Genomic DNA, 17,993 nt, shown 5'->3' on the forward strand with positions numbered 1-17,993 from the left:
GCGAGGGTGACTGATGAACTAGTCCAGTAAGCATATTAGTAAATAGCGTGCAGATAGCGCACATACACTGCACGCTATTTTATACGTGTGAATAGTTTTGGTGTATGATACAAAAAAAAACTAGCTCACCTTTAGCGTATGTCAAACCACGTTGAACTCAAACATCGATGCATACATACGATATACATGGGGGAGAGAGAGAAACGAATTCGTTTTGGGGGAAGTCACTTCAAAATGCAATGGAGACAATTTGACTGGGAATAATGAAATGATATAGTCGAGTCGGTAGAGGGAGATAGCGGTATATTTATATTACTATAATAAACGCCCGACTGACTGTTTAGTCGTTTTGGCGGAGAAACTGCGTGAAGAAGCCAAAAGTCATTTCCGACTGAATACGGAAATAGTCAGTCAGATAGTCAGCTGACTATCCTCAGTTGGCTATGGCTATGCCGAGCCCTGATTGCCAACCTATTGTATGTGAAGAAAAGCAAATGGTACTCAGCACTGACTGAAGCTTTAAGAAAGGGCCGCTTACAGCCAGTTGTGAGGGCAAAAGTAGAAAAATCAACAATCCAACTCTTACGAAACGCAAAAGTGTAAGAATCACAAAGGGATGGGGCTTACAATGTAATGTTTCGTTTGTATTCGAATTGCATTCCGATGTTACTTTGGTTGCTTCTATTTGAGGAGTACAAATCCGGCCAATCAAAACGAGGGGCTTATCGCGTTTAGAAAATATTTCACATTCCACAATTATTCAATTGCTTGTCTCAAGAAAAATAAAATTAGATAGATACGTAGGACCTGAAATATTTTTGCATTATACTGTTTGAGTTGTGGAAAACGAATGATGTGATTGATTGATGGTTTATTTCACCATGCTTAGCCAGTAAACATGAACTACATATAAACGAAGCTTCGAAGGAAATTCTATTGGGATGGAAACGAAATGATTTTATAAAAATCAAAACCGATTTCCTTGAAATAAAACAGTTTTAAAGGATCCAGTTTTTCTAGGTTTTTGAAAAATATTATTGATATATTGTGATATATATGTGATAGCATGATCCACAAAAAAACGGTGCCCAAGCATACATGATTTCAGTCCTTCTGGTTATCCGAAACAAAAATATCCAATAGATTCTAAATTAATAAAAATGGATGGGTTATATATATATGTTATAACCGAAAGATTGACGTGGAACTACCGTTGGCATAGTAAACATGTGTTTATTTTAATAAAATTATTGATTGAATGAAACAATTTCCGAATTCAATATATTTTCTGTGCAAGTAAAGAATTTGAACAAACGGCATGTAATGTGAGGCACCTTGGTTTTGATGGCTGTGTTAGGAGACACATATCGGTGGGAATAAAAATTCCCCCAACTTGAATTTACAATGCCAGTTTCCCCAGACACCTTGGTTTAGATGGCTGTGTTGGAAAAATCGTATATCGAGCCAATCAAAACGGGGCAGTTAGGGCGTTGAGATACCGCTTGATATTTTTCAGTTATTCGATTGCTTATCTCAGGGGAAATAACATTTTACTAATTATGATATATGCATAGAAATATTTTCTATCACTTGATGAAAACATCTTTCCGATCTGTTAAGAAATGTTCTAGTTATAAGCATTCGAATTCTTTCATTTCTTCCTGCATGCTCTGTGTTTAGGTTTTCATTTTACCCCCATATATTCCGGTTACACATAGTTCCACGTCAAAATCGGTTGATTTGGATATCTAATAAAAATTGATTGGAAAATAAATGAAAAGGTAATGGATGTAAATCATGCTTAATCAGCACTTCATGTTCATGTGAGTGGGAACACCTGTTCGTTATCACTTTTATTGTGTTCGCCTAGCCTAAAGATTTAAACTAAGAACAAATGTGCAATCCGAGCAGGTCCACTCACATCCCAGCATCACTTAGAACAAGTAATCATGCGACTGCGAGGAGGTAGAGGACGACCAGGTGGGGGTAAAGGACGTCCAGGTGGAGGTAGTGGAAAACCAAGTGCAGGTAGTGAAAGACCAGGAGGGGGCAGTGGACGACCAAGTGGAGGAAGTGGAAAACCACCAAGCACTGGTGGAGGTAAAGGAGGTGGTAATAAAGGAGGGGCAAGTCAAAGTGAAAATATCAATAAAGCTGGGTAACAAGGAGGACCCTCTGCAAGTTCAAGCAGCGGGGGCAAGTCAAAGTGGGATAAAGCGGAGATTGTGGCCGGTGGCGTGAACGCTGGTGCAAATGCGGGAAATTTGGGACTGAGAATTTTAGATATTGCCAGTCAGGCAGTCAATCAGCCAGAGGAAGAGGAAGAGGAACAGGACGAAGGAGCGGAAGAGGGAGATGAAGAGGAAGCCGAAGAATAATTATTTTACTAATTCAAATAATTGAATGGTGGTGAATGAACAAAGCAAAGGTAGGGTACATCAGGGTAACACTGACACTGTAGGTAAAACCGACACCCCCTGAGTTTTTTAGTTAGAATTTTTTTTTTAAATTTTCCGATCTCCCCTGTACACACTTGTCATTTCTTACGTTTCGAGTCATCCTACAGCAACGGAAGTTTTGTTACTGTCAAAACAAACAACAAAACAGAACCGGTCAGCGAACAGGAGTTAGCTCGTGTAAAATTTCGCTAGTGCAATGTATTTTAGTCGGAACGTTTTGGAAAACTCGAAACTTTTGTGAGCTTAATTCATCTTAGATCATTGTTCAGAGTATTGTGTGAGAGGTTAGGTGACTTTGCTGCTTATCGATGCTCGAAAATATTGTTTGTTTTGAAATTTCGGCTCCATTCGGGGTGAAACCGACAACTTTCCAGTCAGTGTAAAACCGACACATGGTTTGTGTTTCACTGGTAGGAACATTTTTTTAGATGCCTCGTGTTTATATTTGGAATAAAAAACGACAGAACTGGAATGATAAAACATCCGAAACCAACGTTGAATCGGGCAACATAAAAAATCTAGCAGTACCCTTCGTTCGACGACCATCGGCACATCTCACGTGGATGCTCACCTAAGTCGGGATCAAAACTCTTGTGTGTACTCTGGACCAGGAGCAGGAATTTATCCATCACCTGTTTGATTAAGCGCGATTCACATACAACATCCACGTCACGTTCACGTTCCGTCACGTTACGTTGCGTCAATTATTCTTCCATCCAAATCCTATTGAAACATTCACATACACCAGCCACGACAAGTCCAAGTTGCCGTTACCGGTGTATGTGAATGTTTGCATAAGAACTGCTTGGAAGAATAATTGAGACAACGTGACGGGATGGAACGTGAACGTGACGTGGATGTTGTATGTGAATCGCACTTTATGAGAACCGTCTGAATTTTGAAGAAAAAAAATGTGAAACATCCTTTGAATACGAAAACATAAGTGCTGGCTGAGATTTCTAGACCGGAATCCGAACCTTTCGTTCCGCAAACTTAAGACTGCCTCAGCAACCAGAGTTTCGAGGTTCAATATGCCATCAGTGAACGGTTTTTCCTTGCAGTTGAAGTACATGAATTTGTTTGCCTTTTTTATCATTCAAAATCTGAGCAATCCAATCACATACAATTTGCAACTACCCCCCCCCCCTGTTCCCTGTTAAAGTGTCTACATAATTTATAGATAGCCTCTTAATACTTTGAAATTATTGTAACAAGTTTTCATTCGTTCCTTTAAAGCTGTCGATTTCAACCCACGCCAATTTTTTTCACCTGAAAACATCAATTTTTGTATTCTATCAAAATTCGAGTTCAACTCAAAAAAGGATCAAAAGATACTGTAGAACTATGTATGAATTATCTAGTAATCGGTTATTCTAATTGTCGTGACTAATGAATACAAATCTACCTTTTCATTCAGCCTGACTTCAATCTACACTACTACTCCCCTTGACACGAATCTCGTTACCCGCGTACACAATCTTATTTTACGTCCATATAATGTGGAACGAAAACTTGATTTCAGATACAGAAAAAAAGTTACTCCATTAATGGACGGTTTATTGTTCATCCACCGTGAACTCAAACCCAACGAACTTAGACACTTATCAGGTGTGCTATAGAGGTCCTCGCGTTAATATTGGTAAATAGCGTGCGAAATAGCGTGTAGTGTGGGAAGAATCCTAAAGAATATTTTAGTTCACTTTGTCTCCGAGTTCAATATTGTGAAAAAAAATACATACAGAAAAACTGGTTTATATCAACAAAATTCACAAATTTGTCAACTGTTGAGTCATGTTGACGGAGAAACTGCTGGAAGAAGACAAAACTCATTTCTAATTGAATATGAAGGCGAATTTCTTCATAGTCCGCTGACTATGCCCAGTTGAATATGACTTTGCCGAACCCTGGTTCCAATATTAAAGTATTTTTTTATACTTTTAGGTATTCCAGACAATACTACATTTTGGCATTTGGCATTTCAGTATCGTTGATTTGGTTTTTAGAAAAACAAAAAAAAATACTTTTGTTCCTAAATGGGTACTTCTAGGGTATGACATAAACAAAAACTCACTTGCGTAAATTTGTTTCACCGTGTTTTGTTCATCGATATACCCCTCGGCTTTGACAGGTGATTGTTTACATTTGACACAAACATAATTTCCGTAGCTATTTGACGTGTTAGTGCATAATGACGTGCTTTTGACGCTGAGCTTCCAGAAAATGGGTGGAAAGCAACTCTCAACAAAGGTCCGAAATTTGATTGTGGGTTACTTCCAGCGTAAGGAGTCTCAACGAAACATTGCTGAGAAGTATGAGATATGCCGTGGTGTGGTCCTGTTGGTCATTCGGAAGCATCGGATGCTCTGCCTCGAAACGTAAGACTGATGCAAGAATGGACACGCTAATTTTCCGGGATGTAACGAAAAACCCACGAACAACCATTCGGGCGATCAAAGAAAGGATGGATCTGCACTCTTTTAATCGCATCATTCGAAGACGCTTGGTGGAACAGGACCTGAAAAGCTACTACGCTAAAGAGCCACCGATGATCAGCGACACCAATGAACAAAAACGACTTCAGTTTGCGAGGAATCATGTCAACATCCCGTTGGAGTTATGCAAGCGCATTATTTGGTCGAAAGAATCCAAATTCGAGCTGTTTAACAAGAAAAGCGACTCCTAGTGTAACGGAAGAGCGACGAGGGCAAGTTTTGCAATGGCAGGTGGTAAACGCTTGGTGCCTGGTCCGGACTGTATGATGGATGCATTGAAACTTTCCAACCAAACTCTCTGAGTTTCGGGCGAGTCACTACAGACGTGTTGGGCCCTTCATTGTCCGCACAGTTGCAGAGTCGTGTAATCAAATGACAGGGGACCAGTGACAGCATATCTATGGCCAGAATGGATGGCCAGTTCTACAACTACAGTATCATGAACATGTACTACTCACACGAAGAAAGATCTGATGTCGAGAAGGAAATGTTCTACGCAAAGCTATGTAACAGCTGTTCGTGTGTGGGCATCATGAACGTCATCTGCATTAGCACTGTACTAGGTTATTTCCAAGGCCTGGAAACTCCCACATGATGGATGGAGGGAGTCACCTACTCCATCTACGCGAAGATCTACAAGCCGGAACGCCGCAACTATCGTGACATTAGGTCGTCTATTCTGAATGCTTGCCATACAAGACTAGCTTCATTGGATCAAATGGAGATCTATTTAGAAGATTCTACAAAGCACATTTTCGTCGATTATAAGGCACCTTATGCAGCAGTTGATCGAGAACAGCTTATAACTGATCATGTATGAGAACTAGGACATGCTAGGTAAATCAGTAACATTTATCATAATATTTCTCGAATTTATCTACAGTTATCAGTTTGGATTGCTCCTTTGGAACAAATTTTGAAATGGAAAACCATGCTTAAAAATCGGTTGGTCTGGATATCCAATGAGAATCGATCGGAAAAATAAATAAAATGGTAATGGATGTAAATCATGCTTAATCAGCAATTAATGTCCATTTGATTGGGAACACCTGTTCGTTATCGCTTTTATTGTGTTCACCTAACCTAAGGATTTAAACCATGAACAAATGTGCAATTCGAGCAGGTTCACTCGCATTCAGGCATCGCTTCGAACAAGTAATCATGCAACTATTTCTTGAACTGTCGTTGCTAGTGCTCACAGTGCACCTGCGTTCGACCGGCAGTGCCCCTGGCTGTTGCAAGCTGTGCTGTGAAGAACCGACGACACCAAAGACAGCGCTTCGGCCGACCGTGTTTCCTCCTGCGTTAGAAGAGGAATGCGACCTCGATCTAGCGGCACACCCGATGGACAGTGATCAACGAGCGCGTGGTTTTTCAAGGGGAGGCTTCGGTAGAGGTGGTAGAGGACGACCAGGTGGCGGTAGAGGACGACCGGGTGGAGGAATTGGACGACCAGATGGGGGTAGAGGACGACCAGGTGGCGGTAGAGGACGGCCGGGTGGAGGAGTTGGACGATCAGGTGGGGGTAGTGGGCGACCAGGTGGAGGTAAAGGACGACCAGGTGGGGGTAAAGGACGTCCAGGTGGGGGTAGCGGACGACCAGGTGGAGGAGTTGGACGACCAGGTGGGGGCAAAGGACGACCAGGTGGGGGAAGTGGAAAACCAGGTGGAGGTAGTGGAAGACCAGGTGGGGGCAGTGGAAGACCACGTGGAGGTAGTGGAAAACCACCAAACACTGGCGGAGGCAAGACAGGTGGTAATAAAGGAGGGGCAAATCAAGGTGAAAATATCAACAATGCTGGACAGCAAGGAGGACCCTCTGCAAGTGAAAATAGCGGGGGCATGTCAAAGTGGGACCAAGCGGCGGTGGTGGTCTCCGGTGCGAACGCTGGATCAAATGTGGGAAATTTGGGACTGGGAATTTACGATCTGGCCAATCAGGCAGGTAAACAGCCAGAGGAAGAGAGAGAGGAACAGAGACAAGATCAGGAACAGGAGGGCGGAGCGGAACAGGGAACGGAAGAGGAAGCCGAAGAATAGTTATGTAACTAATTATAATGATTGAATAGCGGCGAATAAACGTAGTAAAGGTATATTAATTAAAATTTATTTTAATCATATCCTTTTTTTGATATATAAACAAAATGGAATCCGATGATGAAAAGAAAAAGTTCCGCCGCGATCTAGACCTGCTGAATTCCAACTTTAACCCATTTTGCACCAAGCGTTCGAGAAATCTTTGCAACCACAACTTTGATAATTTCTCATGTATTTGGAAAGCAACCATGTGGCAATGTTTTGACATCAAATGATAGCTTTGTTTATTGGCAACCACCTACCATCAATTTCATTTAATTTTGTATAACGTTATTGAGCAATAAAGTCGGTTTAAAGCAAGTATGCCTGGTTGGTGTATTCCATTTCGTTTGAGAAAACCCAATAAAATACAAAAGTATGAGAATTTTTCTACAGTATTACTTTGATAAAAGATCACACATTGTAATGTATGGCAAAAATAATTCGATTGAGCTTCCCACAGGAAAATAACAGCCGGGGAATTTGAGTGTTCGAAAATACTAACATTTGCCACATTTTCGAACATTTTCTTTCTGCTGAATTGAAAATTGAAGCCTTCGCGAACGACATCAGCTTTTCTTTCATCTTGATAGATTAATTTCAACTTACTTTTCTTCACTGTTTCCGACTCCTCGGTCAAGAAACCCATATCCTATTGGAGGATAAGGTGCACAATCAGACTGGAGTTAAAAAGAAACAACTGATAGTTTGAACGTCTATTTTCAACGGTGGTAGATTTCGAAGTGATAAAACAATCACTTAAAAAGCAATGGTTGCTTCGTTGCTACTCACAACACTAGAGAATGTAAAACTACCGAATTGAGGATGGAGGATGACGCTTACCCCCCTTACCCCATCTACAAGAAGGTCTACAAACTTAACCGCTGCAACTGCCGTGACATTGGGCCACCTAAAAATACACTCCCAAATTCTATTTCGACATTCATCGCCAGAAGTTTCGTGTGCCAATACCAAACGGGCTCCTTTGGATCAAATGGAGCTTATCAATTCAAAAGACTCAGGATATCACATTTTCATTGATATTGAGGCAATGTATGCAGCAGTTGATCGAGAATAGCTTATAACTGATCATGCATGAGAAAAAGGATATCCCTTCGGAAAACGGGTATTGGGAAAAACTCCGTTTCAGTAACCTTTCCGAAAACACGATCAGAAGAGTACAGCATGTGTCAGGCAGGGGTATCGAATTTATCTACAGCTATCAATTTGGTTTGTCATTTTAGAACAAATTTCGAAAAAGAAAACCATGATACAATTGATTGGAAAATAAATAAAATGGTAATGGAAGTAAATCATATTTAATCATCACTTTATGTTCATCTGAGTGGGAACACCTGATCGTTATTGCTTTTACTGGGTTCACCGAAGCCCAAAGATTTAAACCAAAAACAAATGAGGAATCCGAGCAGGTTCACTCGCATCCCGGCATCACTTCGAACAAGTAACCATGGGACTGTTTCTCGAACTATCGTTGCTAGTGCTCACGGTGCACCTGCGTTTGACCAGCAGTGCCCCCGGCTGTTGCAATCTGTGCTGTGAAGAACCGACGACACCAAAGCCAACGCTTCGGCCGACCGTGTTTCCTCCTGCGATGGAAGAGGAATGCGATCTCGATCTACAACCTCTGGACAGTGATCAGCGGACGCGTGGTTTTTCAAGGGCTGGTAGAGGTGGTAGAGGAAGACCAGGTGGGGGTAGGGGACGGCCCGGTGGCGGAAGTGGACGACCAGGTGGGGGTAGTGGAAAACCTCCAAGCACTGGCGGCGGTAAGGGAGGCGGTAATAAAGGAGGTACTGATAAAGGAGGGACCAATAAAGGAGGAGCTGATAAAGGAGGGTCAAGTCAAGGTGAAAATATTAACAATGCTGGACAGCAAGGAGGACCCTCTGCAGGTGGAAGTAGCGAGGGCATGTCGAAGTGGGATAAAGCAGCGGTTGTGATCGGCGGTGTGAATTCTGGAGCAAATGTGGGAAATTTGGGACTGGGAATTTACGAACTTGCCAATCAGGCAGAGGGAGAGCAAGGGGAACAGGAACAAGAGGAACAAGAGGGCGGTGCAGAACAGGGAGCGGAAGAAGAAGCAGAAGAAGGAGCCGAAGAATAGTTATGTAACTAATACAAATAATTGAATAGTGGCGAATAAACGTGGTTAAGGTATATCAATTAAAATATATTTTAATCATTTTGTTTTTTGTTAAATACACTATATATACATATTTAGACCTACTGAATTCCAACTATCAAACTAACTGAATAAATACATTCTTGTAGTATCGGGTTTTTCGATAAGAGCGCTACAAAAGTTTTTTGAAATTAAACAAAAACGGGTTTGGATATCAATGAAATTCTTTATTCATGTGAAAGTACATTTGTTGCTATTATGTATTGAACTCGATTTCTTTTGCACGGACACGCTTGCAGAAGTCCAGACGCTGAACCCATTTTTCGACGGTTTTCAATCATAAATCGGTCGTTACTGTTGCAATTCACGTTCGATATTCGTACGAAGTTCATCAATCGTCGCTGGCTTGTTGACATAAACCATAGACTTGAAGTAGCCCCACAGGAAATAATCTAATGGGGTCAAATTTTACGACCGAGGCGGCGAATTGACTGAGCCATTGCGTGAGATAACACGCTCACGAAACTTGGTTTTCAATAAATCGATTGTTAAATTCGCTGTGTGGCTTGTGACGCTGTCCTGTTGATACCACATATTGTCCAGGTCCATATTATCAAATTCGGGCCAAAAATATTCGGTTATCACTGAGTGGTAGCGATTCCCATTCACAGTAACCTGTCGGTCTTGATCATCACGGAAGAAGTACGTCCCAATGACGCCACCGAACCATAAACCGCACCAAACTTTAATTTTTTCGTGATGCAATGGTGACTCATGGAGTACGTGTGGATTGCTGCCTGACCAATAACACATATTTTGCTTATTGACGAAGCCATTCAGCCAGAAATGAGCCTCATCATTGTGTGGATCCCAGAATGCACATTGACACCACTGCCAGCTATAACTGTGTCAATAATACGAGCGAATGAACCAAATGGAAACCACCATAAACCGGGTCGTGGAAGCTTTGAATTGAAACCAGCCATTTAATGGACCCAATAAAAAGGACCCAGCGAAATTGACCATAGCTTTAGCATCGGTAATGTAATTCCAGGGGACGGGAAATATTCACTGGGAGAACTTTCAACCGTTCCTTAATAATATTCCTTCCAATAAAATGTGGGAACATTGAAATCGATTCATGGATACAAAATATGTATGAAGACAGCGGAGAAGACAGAAGAATGTTTGCAGACGTGGAAGGTAGGAATATTTTTATTGACCGTACACTAACAAAAACTGCTTCAACTGCTGTTTCAAATAACTAGAAGGGGTGGAATCGTGTACGCCATGGCACAATTTTTTTGAACCCTCTCACTTCATCAGCTCTTAACTATTCTAGTTTAAGTATTTTTGTTTTCTTGTTAAAAGATAGATGAACATCTCATGATATAATGGATAGTAGAAAAATTTTTTGTTTTATTCTTACTGAGATCGAAAAAATTTCTGAAATTCGTGTCTCTACCCCCTTAAGTTTTATTTAAACCCTTAAGTAAAAGTTAATTTTTTTGACGTAGGACTTCGTCTTTCATTTCTGTTCCGGGGTTTGAGTTCATAGTTTGGAAAACGATAGCGAGACGCTTGGAGTGCAAGGCTTTGAACGTTAACACAACTTTGCCGGTTGAACGGAGTGGTATGATAATCACTCATTCGAAAGACAAAATGTTCAAGAATTATATGATTGTTCGAAGGCCAATTTTTATACTTCCGCTATGGACTTCCCATGGAATCTCCTTTCTAGGTCGAGGAGATGTCGCACTAGCTCTTGTTCCTGTGGTGACATCTGCGGAAGTGGTCCTTGCTGTGGTAAAAAATTTGAATTTTAGCGGTGCCGAATGAGTGTTGTTCTTGGAATGTTGGAATTCAACGAAGCTTTGTTCACGGGGACCCCTCCCTTAACAGCTTTTACAGCCTCTTCCATCCGCTGGTTCGTCCATGGCTTCCGGTTTCTCTTGCAAACGTAGTTAGTGGTCATCTGTGAAAAAAGAAGAAGGAGGAGATAATCAAATTGTTTTGAAAGCAAAATGTTCGTCTTTCCCTGCGGTGAAGTGTCCGACTTACCCGACTTGATTAATATTTTTAAACATCAAATATTTCTGAAGTAAAAATGCGAAAGCTCACAGCGGATTCGATAAAATTGGAGAAAAGTGATGGTAAAACAATCACGTAGTGAAAAATACAAAAAAAAATCTATATTCTACATATGAAAATTTACATCGAACTGTTTTTTTGCAGATAGCTTTCCCAACTTTCCCCTAAAAATTGAGTTGAATGATAAGTGTCAAAAATAAACGTGTGCGCCATCTTCAATCTAGTCAATTATGTAAAGTATAAATTTGGAACCGAAAAACTTAATTAACGGATTTCAAAAAATATTTTCTACATAGAAAAGTCCTGAAAAATTATAGGAGGTTGTGTCCAAGATACGACCGCATTGTTGACGTAGAACTACGCTGTTATTTTATATAAGTCGCTTGATTATACCTTCGGATATTATTCTATAATGCTGTGAAATTTTAGAAACAACTGCTTAGTAGAACAATCTCTGAAATGATTTTTTCATTGTAGAATCAGTTGATAATAATTGATTGATGATTCATTCTTGCCCTCGCAAAACAATCGTATGTCGCAATTTATTTCATGTCAATGCATTGAAAATTTACCTCGAAGGCTATTCCGGTGGCCTTTTTCGAAATTGACATAGACTCGGCTACAGTCGATTATATACATGTTGCAGCAGCACCATTATTCCATATCTCATAACTACATCAATATATCTTTGGCACCGCATGTAAACAACAACAATGACAGCACTTGCAAGTATCAAATGTCATGCTACATGTTATTTAGTATTGCCTCAAAGGAATCGCACCTCTAGATATCGTTCGTACAAACTAAGCGTAAACCAAGCGCCAAACAAGCGTTCACCATAGCATGCATACAGAGCCATACATTGGTGGCTTGAAACTACTAGCAATATAAACATTTCTCATCATTTTGCGCTATTCTCAAAAGAAACGCTTCTGTTAATATTACTGGCCTCGAGAAGAGTTGCATTACTTTCTCATGCTCGAGAGAAGCGCAGCTGTCACCCTTAGTGGAGGAAGTTTTACTACTAGCAAGCAAAACCTAATTACATACAAAATTCCAGAACATTTACTTTCTTGATGACTAAACAAGAGAAATAAACTCTTTTTGTTAATAACAACCTCGAAAACAGTAGCAATGCTTCATTATGATCAATATTAGCGCAAATGCAATCCTAGTTGAAGGTAGTTTTGCGGCTGGCATGCGAACCCAACTAACTTATAACATTCCAGTAAGACATTGAAGATGTTTGGTATTCCTAAATAATTTTTTGGTGCACAACCTTAACATCTGCTTCGCCATAACGTCAGTTTAATGCATTGATGTATTCTCAAAGGCACCAACGAAGCCCTTATGAAGACGGAAAATAAACAATGTTAACTGCTTGGAAATGGGGGGGTCTCCGTAGCCACATTGGTTGCGCGTTCGCTTAGTAAGCGATCGATCGTGAGTTCAAAACTCAGGGCCCTCATTGACCATCTTTGTGTTGTTACAGAATAACTACGTCCACGCAACAATCATCAGCGATGGAGATCGATCCACGGTCGAAATAAGATCGATTCATCCATACAACTGCTCTGCTCTGCAAGACACATCGGGCTGCTGTTCTATAAATAACTCAACAATGATCAATCAACTGTCTCCGCTGTTCGGTCTAACTGGATAATGGAAGAACAGATAGAAAACTCTTACGCCTAAATGGCTACTGTGTAGATGTACCATATGCAATGGTATAGAAGGAATACTGACAAAATGGCAACTGTGTAATGTGCTAATTATAGATAATGATAATCATGTGACATGTACACGATTAAAATTCGGCTCTGTTGCAGATAAAATGCTAATGAGCCTAAAATAAATATATGGGATAAAAAAAAACTGCTTGGAAAAAGACTGAATTATGCCACACAGCTTGTACTATGCTGTAACACCCATCGATGCGAATTCGCTGATGAGTTTGTCAAGCGCGACCGCCTTCACCACCAGCGGGGGGAGCTTGATTTTGGTTGCTGCCTGGGCGTTTACATTTTCGACCGACGCGCCGAAATCACCTACTTGGCTGTTGTTCGGTGCGGTGTCACATTCGCGAAAGCTCGGTTCAGTGCGAGCGCTTTTCACTGCACCAACATCGCGTGCATCATTAGATGACGCTTACCTCGTAATTTTATTGCCCCTGGCAATGCGTTCGTTTTTTGCATGGCTCGAGCCTCCCTCTTCTTCTTGCTCATCGCGCACTACGCGAAGCGTCCAATTTATGACGCGGAAAGAAGAACACACGATACGAATAACGCAAAAAACGAACAGAAAAATCAAACGACGATTTCCAAGTTGGATTACCACTGGTGGGGTCCAATCTTAGATCGAAGCGCAGCGAAAGCAAAGTAAACTGGATTACTCAACAGTCCGATGCCGAATGAAAGTTTGCCTCAGCGAGATCCACTGTTTATACTCTAGGCAAGTATTTCTCTTCATTCTTCTTCTTTTCCTTCGTTCACGGAGACTTTAAATTCTACGATTTCCCCTCCGTTGGTCGTCGATAAGTTGCTCGTTATTGATAGCTCTGTTCGGGAAAACACTCAAATGGACAGAACAAATGTATGGAAAAATAGAAACACTTAAATTTTTCATGAATTTTAACCATTTACTAACCAGGGGATTCTAATGTATGGCATATTAAACAAACCTTACAGAATATCCGATTCGTTTAGTATGTAAATCGCCAAAATACGTTCGCGGCAAAAATAGTTATTAACGTTAACTTTATTTCATAAAAACGTGACCTGTTTTCTGATTTGACACCCTTAATGAAAGACGTAGTTCTACGTCAAAAAATGTTATGTTAAAACATTCTACAGAATACAATACTGCCCCTTCAAGAATACTGGTTCACCGTGACTATTGCCTCACTTGGGACTAATGAATGATAATGAATACTCAAGTACCACAAATGTGCATCTGGATAGAAACACTTGGTCCTTATCAAATCTAGTATGTTCCATGTCGACTGAAGCTGTGGCAAAATAAAAATGAATACCAATCAAGTCCACTTACACTTCAGCTTCTGTTCAAACAAGTGATCATGCGAGCACTTCTGGTACCATTTCCCGCTCTACTTGTGATAACAGCACACCTGCGGTCAGCTGCCAGTGCCCCTGGTTGTTGCACGCTGTGCTGTGAAGAACCGACGACACCAAAGCCAACGGTTCGACCAACCGTGTTCCCACCCTCGCTGGAAGAGGAATGTGATCTCGATAACCCCGAACAACCACTGGACAGCGATCAGCGGACACGCTCGGGCCTCGTGCGAATGATAGGTAGTTTAATCGGAAAAATATTCAAGGGAGCAGGAGCAATAGCGAAAGGATCATCGTGGAAAAAGGCAGGCACCGTGGTCGAAGGTATAAACGCAGCGGCTACGGTGGGCGAGTTAGCAGCGGGCGCCATCAATGCTGTCTCCTCAGATTCTGAACAATAGAACTACTAGTAATGGTATTATTTGTGCGGAATAAATTGAAAGGGAAAAGCATACTTTTGTCATGTTTCATTGGTTCAACTATCGTCTAAAGCTAAAAGTAGATATGGGTCATTTAGAAAATAGTTTCCAGAAATATTCGCAGAAACAATTGATCAAGGGTAAATTTGTTGTATTGAATTTGCTGGTTCTTGGAACCGTGGAAGCATGAATATCGCAGATGGGAGTAATTCGGATTGAATAATACAGTTTATAATCAGGGATACATGTTCATTTTTCTGAGTTCACATTTTCTGGTATTTAAAAAAATAGATAACTTTATCATGAAATTTTATTTGAATATTCCACGCGCCTTAGGAATGATGTGGCTTCAGGGGGATGTCAATTGCCTCACCAGACATATTACAACAAAATATGTGATATTCCTGAGGAAAATACACGAGTGTCACATCTTATACATCATTTTATTCAACACTGCAACAATTTGTTTGATATAACCATCATAGCTTTTCGATTTCGACATTCAATCGACCTATGCTCTCTTCACTCTCCTTAGTATTGGTAGTTCCTCCAGTTCTACGTAATCATAGTCATACACCGGAGGTAGGTATCCAACTGGAACTCTTCTGTACGGGTTTGGGCCCGGACTGAGGTCTCGCGAATACCCGCTCGATATCTCCAGGAGAAATCCGCCGAACAGCACCAATATGATGAGCTGGAAAACTATGGATCTCATTGCGATCGACTGAGAGATAAAACATCGAGTTCAAAGAATGAGTGCAACTCACAGCATCCGCTCCGATATATAGGGCAGAACATTATGACTCGAACTAATGGCCACTTGATCGTAAAACAGAACCCACTTGCGGGTCATTAGTTGATAACCATTAAGATATTATTGACTAAACACAATTCAGTTCAATTAACGGTGGATTACCAGCAGAGAACCAGAAGAGGAGAGTTTATGTGTTTCTTGAACAAACGTCGACTCTGCTTTTAATTGGAGACATCGATTTGTCACGCTGTATACAATTTATAGCGCTAGTGGAGGACTTTCCCTCATCAAACCTAAACTACTCTTCAGGGAAGATACTGTACTCATCGGCGTAAGACATATTTTGGGTTTGTATACTTCTCGAACAGCTTGGAGAGAGTAGAGGCCAAATTGATTGTTCAATAGCTTTCTGGATAAAATAGTCTTTCCCAGCCTCAGAAGTGGAATGTCTTTAGCTTACTTTCACATTGAAATTTCAAAGTTCCCAGTTTCGGATTAATATTTCAGGTATTGAAGAAAATGATCCATGACTTAATTGATTGGGCTCTATGATTAGGATATCGTCGAAATCGAAGGCATTCATATCTACAGGGTGTTCAATAAGTTGAAATACACTTTAAAATGTGTTAGAAAATGAAAATACAAGATATTCTTTTCTGTGTCAATTTTTGTTGAGGCAATATTTATTGAGAACCTTTACGACATGACGATTTTCCCGTAGAGGTCTTGAAGTGCCGGGCCATAACCTTGCGGCAGTTGCAAGACAAAGAGTTTCTCATCAGAAAACACGAACTCCTGACCTGCGTTTTGCGAAAGTATCAGTTTGGCCCAGTTCAAACCTTTTCTTCGTTATTGATATTATAATATTTACCTTGTAAACCTTGCGTTTCTTGTGCGGCTTGCATCGCAGGTCCTTCGTCATGATGGTGTGAGCAGTCTCGATCGACACATTGAGCTGAATATCACACAATGGACCGCTGCGGTCTTCCGGATCGAGCGGTTCATTTTTCGAAGAACCAGCTTCCTCACCATCTTGATGCCTGCTGGCGTCCTCGTCGAACGCGGCCGCCCGGATCTCGGACGGTCCTTGGCCGAGTCCGTCTCCCGGTACCGAAGGATGGTGGTATAGATGAAGTTCCGCTTCACCCCGTGGGATTTGAACCTCTGGAATTTATTCAATTATCAATTATTTTACTTTATTTTACTTTATTATTTTAATTTATTCAGAATATTTTTGCTTGAAACACGAACAGAAAATTTATTAATAAAGTTAAACAATTTTACGATTAAAATAAGTAAGTTTTTTCGATTGCACTTACCACTCGCTTTCCACCCAGACGCAACGAGCGATCTTTCTGCCTACAATTCAGTACTCCCTCAGTCTCTTCAGTAGCTCTCAATGTGAGTCGATGCGTATCACGAGTTATTTTCGGACAGTTATAAGCTGGTAGAATCAATGGAGGGATGATCTTGGAAGATGGTTTTACTCAATTATCCCCAAAGTTCAATTAATTCGGGCTCAATTCACGTCTTTATCATGTAGGTCTTGCTACTAACAATTTATGTAATTGTGGTTCAAGATGTCATAATATCGAGCATGTTGTTTAGTTATATAAAAATACAATTAATGAATTCAACTGGCTGCTGATTTAGAAGTTCGAAAGGGTAAACTCACGCATTCAAGATTCTGATAGTTTGAGTAGTCGCGGTCTTTAAATTATGTTTCTCATTAGAGGTGGGCAAAATGGTTCTTTTTAGTGAGCGGATCAGATCGGTTCCGCTCACTAAGGTGAACTAGCTCTTTCTAACAGCTCACTCGCTCTTTTCATTTCGCTTGATTTTTCTTAGAGAATTCGATCAATTTAGTAAAAACCTCAAGAAATTTATTGGTATTACTGTTAAAATGTTCAATTTATTAATAAATGTTTGAAAAGTATGTTTTGAATATATTTTAAGTTAGATTTACATTTAAAAACATGATCTTCGCAACATTCTTGGGAGATAGTGCACTTCGCTGCTCACTAATGAGCTGTCCCGTCTTCGAAAAGATTCGCTCACATGGAACAGACGTAGCAATGATGCATAGCCTGGTAAGCATAATCCGATATAGATTTGGGTAGACATGTTTCCTTGAATTCCACCAGGCAAGCGGGTCTCCATGTCTGGCTAAATACGGTTCAGCAATGTATTTGTCCAGTTCCATGATGCAGGCAGTCCTTGGATCTTGTGTTGTTTGTAGTTTGCTGATGGTTTCGTCGAACTGCTCCCAAATAGATGACTTAGCAGCAGAAGGCTGGGGCTCAGGTTGTTGTTCCTCATCCGTTGCAGTACAATTTTGTTGCATCTCTTGCAAAAGAGCTTGGTATGTTTCGTTGAACATCGCCTGGTCAGAAAAACCTTGTTTTTTAAATCTTGGGTCTAGAAAAATAGCTTCAGCGATAAGATCATTCGATTCTCTATCTCCAAATCGTTTTACAAGACCACTATG

The 17,993-nt window shown here is 40.7% G+C and overlaps 3 protein-coding genes across 3 annotated transcripts; all 3 read left to right on the forward strand.

The window, feature by feature from the left end:
• The first annotated feature begins 1,949 nt into the window (after nt 1-1,949).
• On the forward strand, nt 1,950-2,378 carry LOC129761524 (uncharacterized). The gene is made up of 2 exons (XM_055759249.1): nt 1,950-2,100; nt 2,170-2,378. The coding sequence occupies exons 1-2, from the start codon at nt 1,950-1,952 to the stop codon at nt 2,376-2,378; spliced, it is 360 nt and encodes a 119-aa protein (XP_055615224.1).
• Nucleotides 2,379-6,079: 3,701 nt separating this feature from the next.
• LOC129763457 (translation initiation factor IF-2-like) lies at nt 6,080-7,037 on the forward strand. Its single transcript, XM_055762532.1, has 2 exons — nt 6,080-6,596; nt 6,639-7,037. Exons 1-2 carry the CDS (start codon nt 6,113-6,115, stop codon nt 6,989-6,991), a joined length of 837 nt encoding a protein of 278 aa, XP_055618507.1. The 5' UTR covers nt 6,080-6,112; the 3' UTR covers nt 6,992-7,037.
• Nucleotides 7,038-8,495: 1,458 nt separating this feature from the next.
• LOC129761525 (keratin, type I cytoskeletal 9-like) lies at nt 8,496-9,152 on the forward strand. Its single transcript, XM_055759250.1, has one exon. It carries the CDS (start codon nt 8,496-8,498, stop codon nt 9,150-9,152), a length of 657 nt encoding a protein of 218 aa, XP_055615225.1.
• The last annotated feature ends 8,841 nt before the right edge of the window (nt 9,153-17,993 follow it).

The sequence above is a fragment of the Toxorhynchites rutilus genome, chromosome 1 (genome assembly GCF_029784135.1).
Source record: "Toxorhynchites rutilus septentrionalis strain SRP chromosome 1, ASM2978413v1, whole genome shotgun sequence".
Classification (NCBI taxonomy): domain Eukaryota; kingdom Metazoa; phylum Arthropoda; class Insecta; order Diptera; family Culicidae; genus Toxorhynchites; species Toxorhynchites rutilus.

Excerpts from the sequence above, each read along its gene's own strand:
- LOC129761524 (XM_055759249.1), top strand. The coding sequence starts at position 1,950 with ATGCGACTGCGAGGAGGTAGAGGACGACCAGGTGGGGGTAAAGGACGT. Across the intron at positions 2,101-2,169 it reads ACCACCAAGCACTGGTGGAG|GACCCTCTGCAAGTTCAAGC; the intron begins GTAAAGGAGGTG and ends GGTAACAAGGAG.
- LOC129763457 (XM_055762532.1), top strand. The coding sequence starts at position 6,113 with ATGCAACTATTTCTTGAACTGTCGTTGCTAGTGCTCACAGTGCACCTG. Across the intron at positions 6,597-6,638 it reads TGGGGGCAAAGGACGACCAG|GTGGGGGCAGTGGAAGACCA; the intron begins GTGGGGGAAGTG and ends GTGGAAGACCAG.
- LOC129761525 (XM_055759250.1), top strand. The coding sequence starts at position 8,496 with ATGGGACTGTTTCTCGAACTATCGTTGCTAGTGCTCACGGTGCACCTG.